A 785-nucleotide genomic window follows, 5' to 3' on the forward strand; every position below is an offset into this window, starting at 1 on the left:
GGTGGGGAGGGGTTCTGTTTGTCCCGGCGTGATCCAGGTATTGGGTTTCAGCCGTGAAATAGTGTGTGGTCAGAATGACACTGACAGCGGCTCAGCTATGTTAGGCAGCTGTTCGCTGGCATCCCGAGAGGCCCTCGCATGTCAGAAACATATGACAAAGACTCCCAACTTCCAGCAGCGCCCCGCGCCCAGCCTTCCCCGTCCACCACGGCTGGTCGAAGCTCCCCTGGACCATGGCCGAAGAACAATCTTATTATGAAGAGAAGATCTCAAAGGATATCCTGACCAAAGAAATCGATTTAGTCGACAGAGACCCCAAGAGGATCAACCAGGACGTGGTGAAGGTCTGTCCTCCCTCCCCTGTGTGCGGTGTGCTTATTGGGTGGAGACGGTGTAGAGGCGGCCATTTGTCCCCGAATCCCAGGGACAGCCCCCACCCTGTAGATGGTTTCTTTTTTGTATCACTTTTACAACTTTCATGTCATTGTTTTACTGTTTTATCTTTTAAGTGATAATTAACAATTAACATCAGTAGTACAAAGATATCTGTGTTCAGGTCCTCGGGGAGGAGGAGAAATTGTAGAGGAAAATTGGCACAGACGTATGTGAGAATTTTCCCTCAATTCCTCTCACAGGAGGGCTAGTAACAAACACCAAATTCATAAACTACCAACTGATAGCCTGCATGAGTATATGAGGAAATACCGTAGGGCCCCGGTGCCCAACCTGCTCTCTGGGAGTCTCATGCAGTCCTTTGGCACTCACGGTACGGCCCTTTGGTGCCT

The 785-nt window shown here is 50.2% G+C and overlaps 1 protein-coding gene across 1 annotated transcript in view; it reads left to right on the forward strand.

Moving 5' to 3' along the window:
- The first annotated feature begins 39 nt into the window (after window positions 1-39).
- CAV3 (caveolin 3) overlaps window positions 40-785 on the forward strand; it is a 7,710-nt gene continuing 6,964 nt past the window's right edge. Inside the window, exon 1 of the mRNA XM_018555235.1 lies at window positions 40-344. Within this exon, the coding sequence (XP_018410737.1) occupies window positions 234-344 (111 nt within the window). The 5' untranslated portion in view covers window positions 40-233. The remainder of the gene's footprint in view (window positions 345-785) is intronic.

This window comes from Nanorana parkeri, unplaced genomic scaffold (genome assembly GCF_000935625.1).
Source record: "Nanorana parkeri isolate BGI_ZX_2015 unplaced genomic scaffold, ASM93562v1 scaffold188, whole genome shotgun sequence".
Taxonomy (NCBI): Eukaryota; Metazoa; Chordata; class Amphibia; order Anura; family Dicroglossidae; genus Nanorana; species Nanorana parkeri.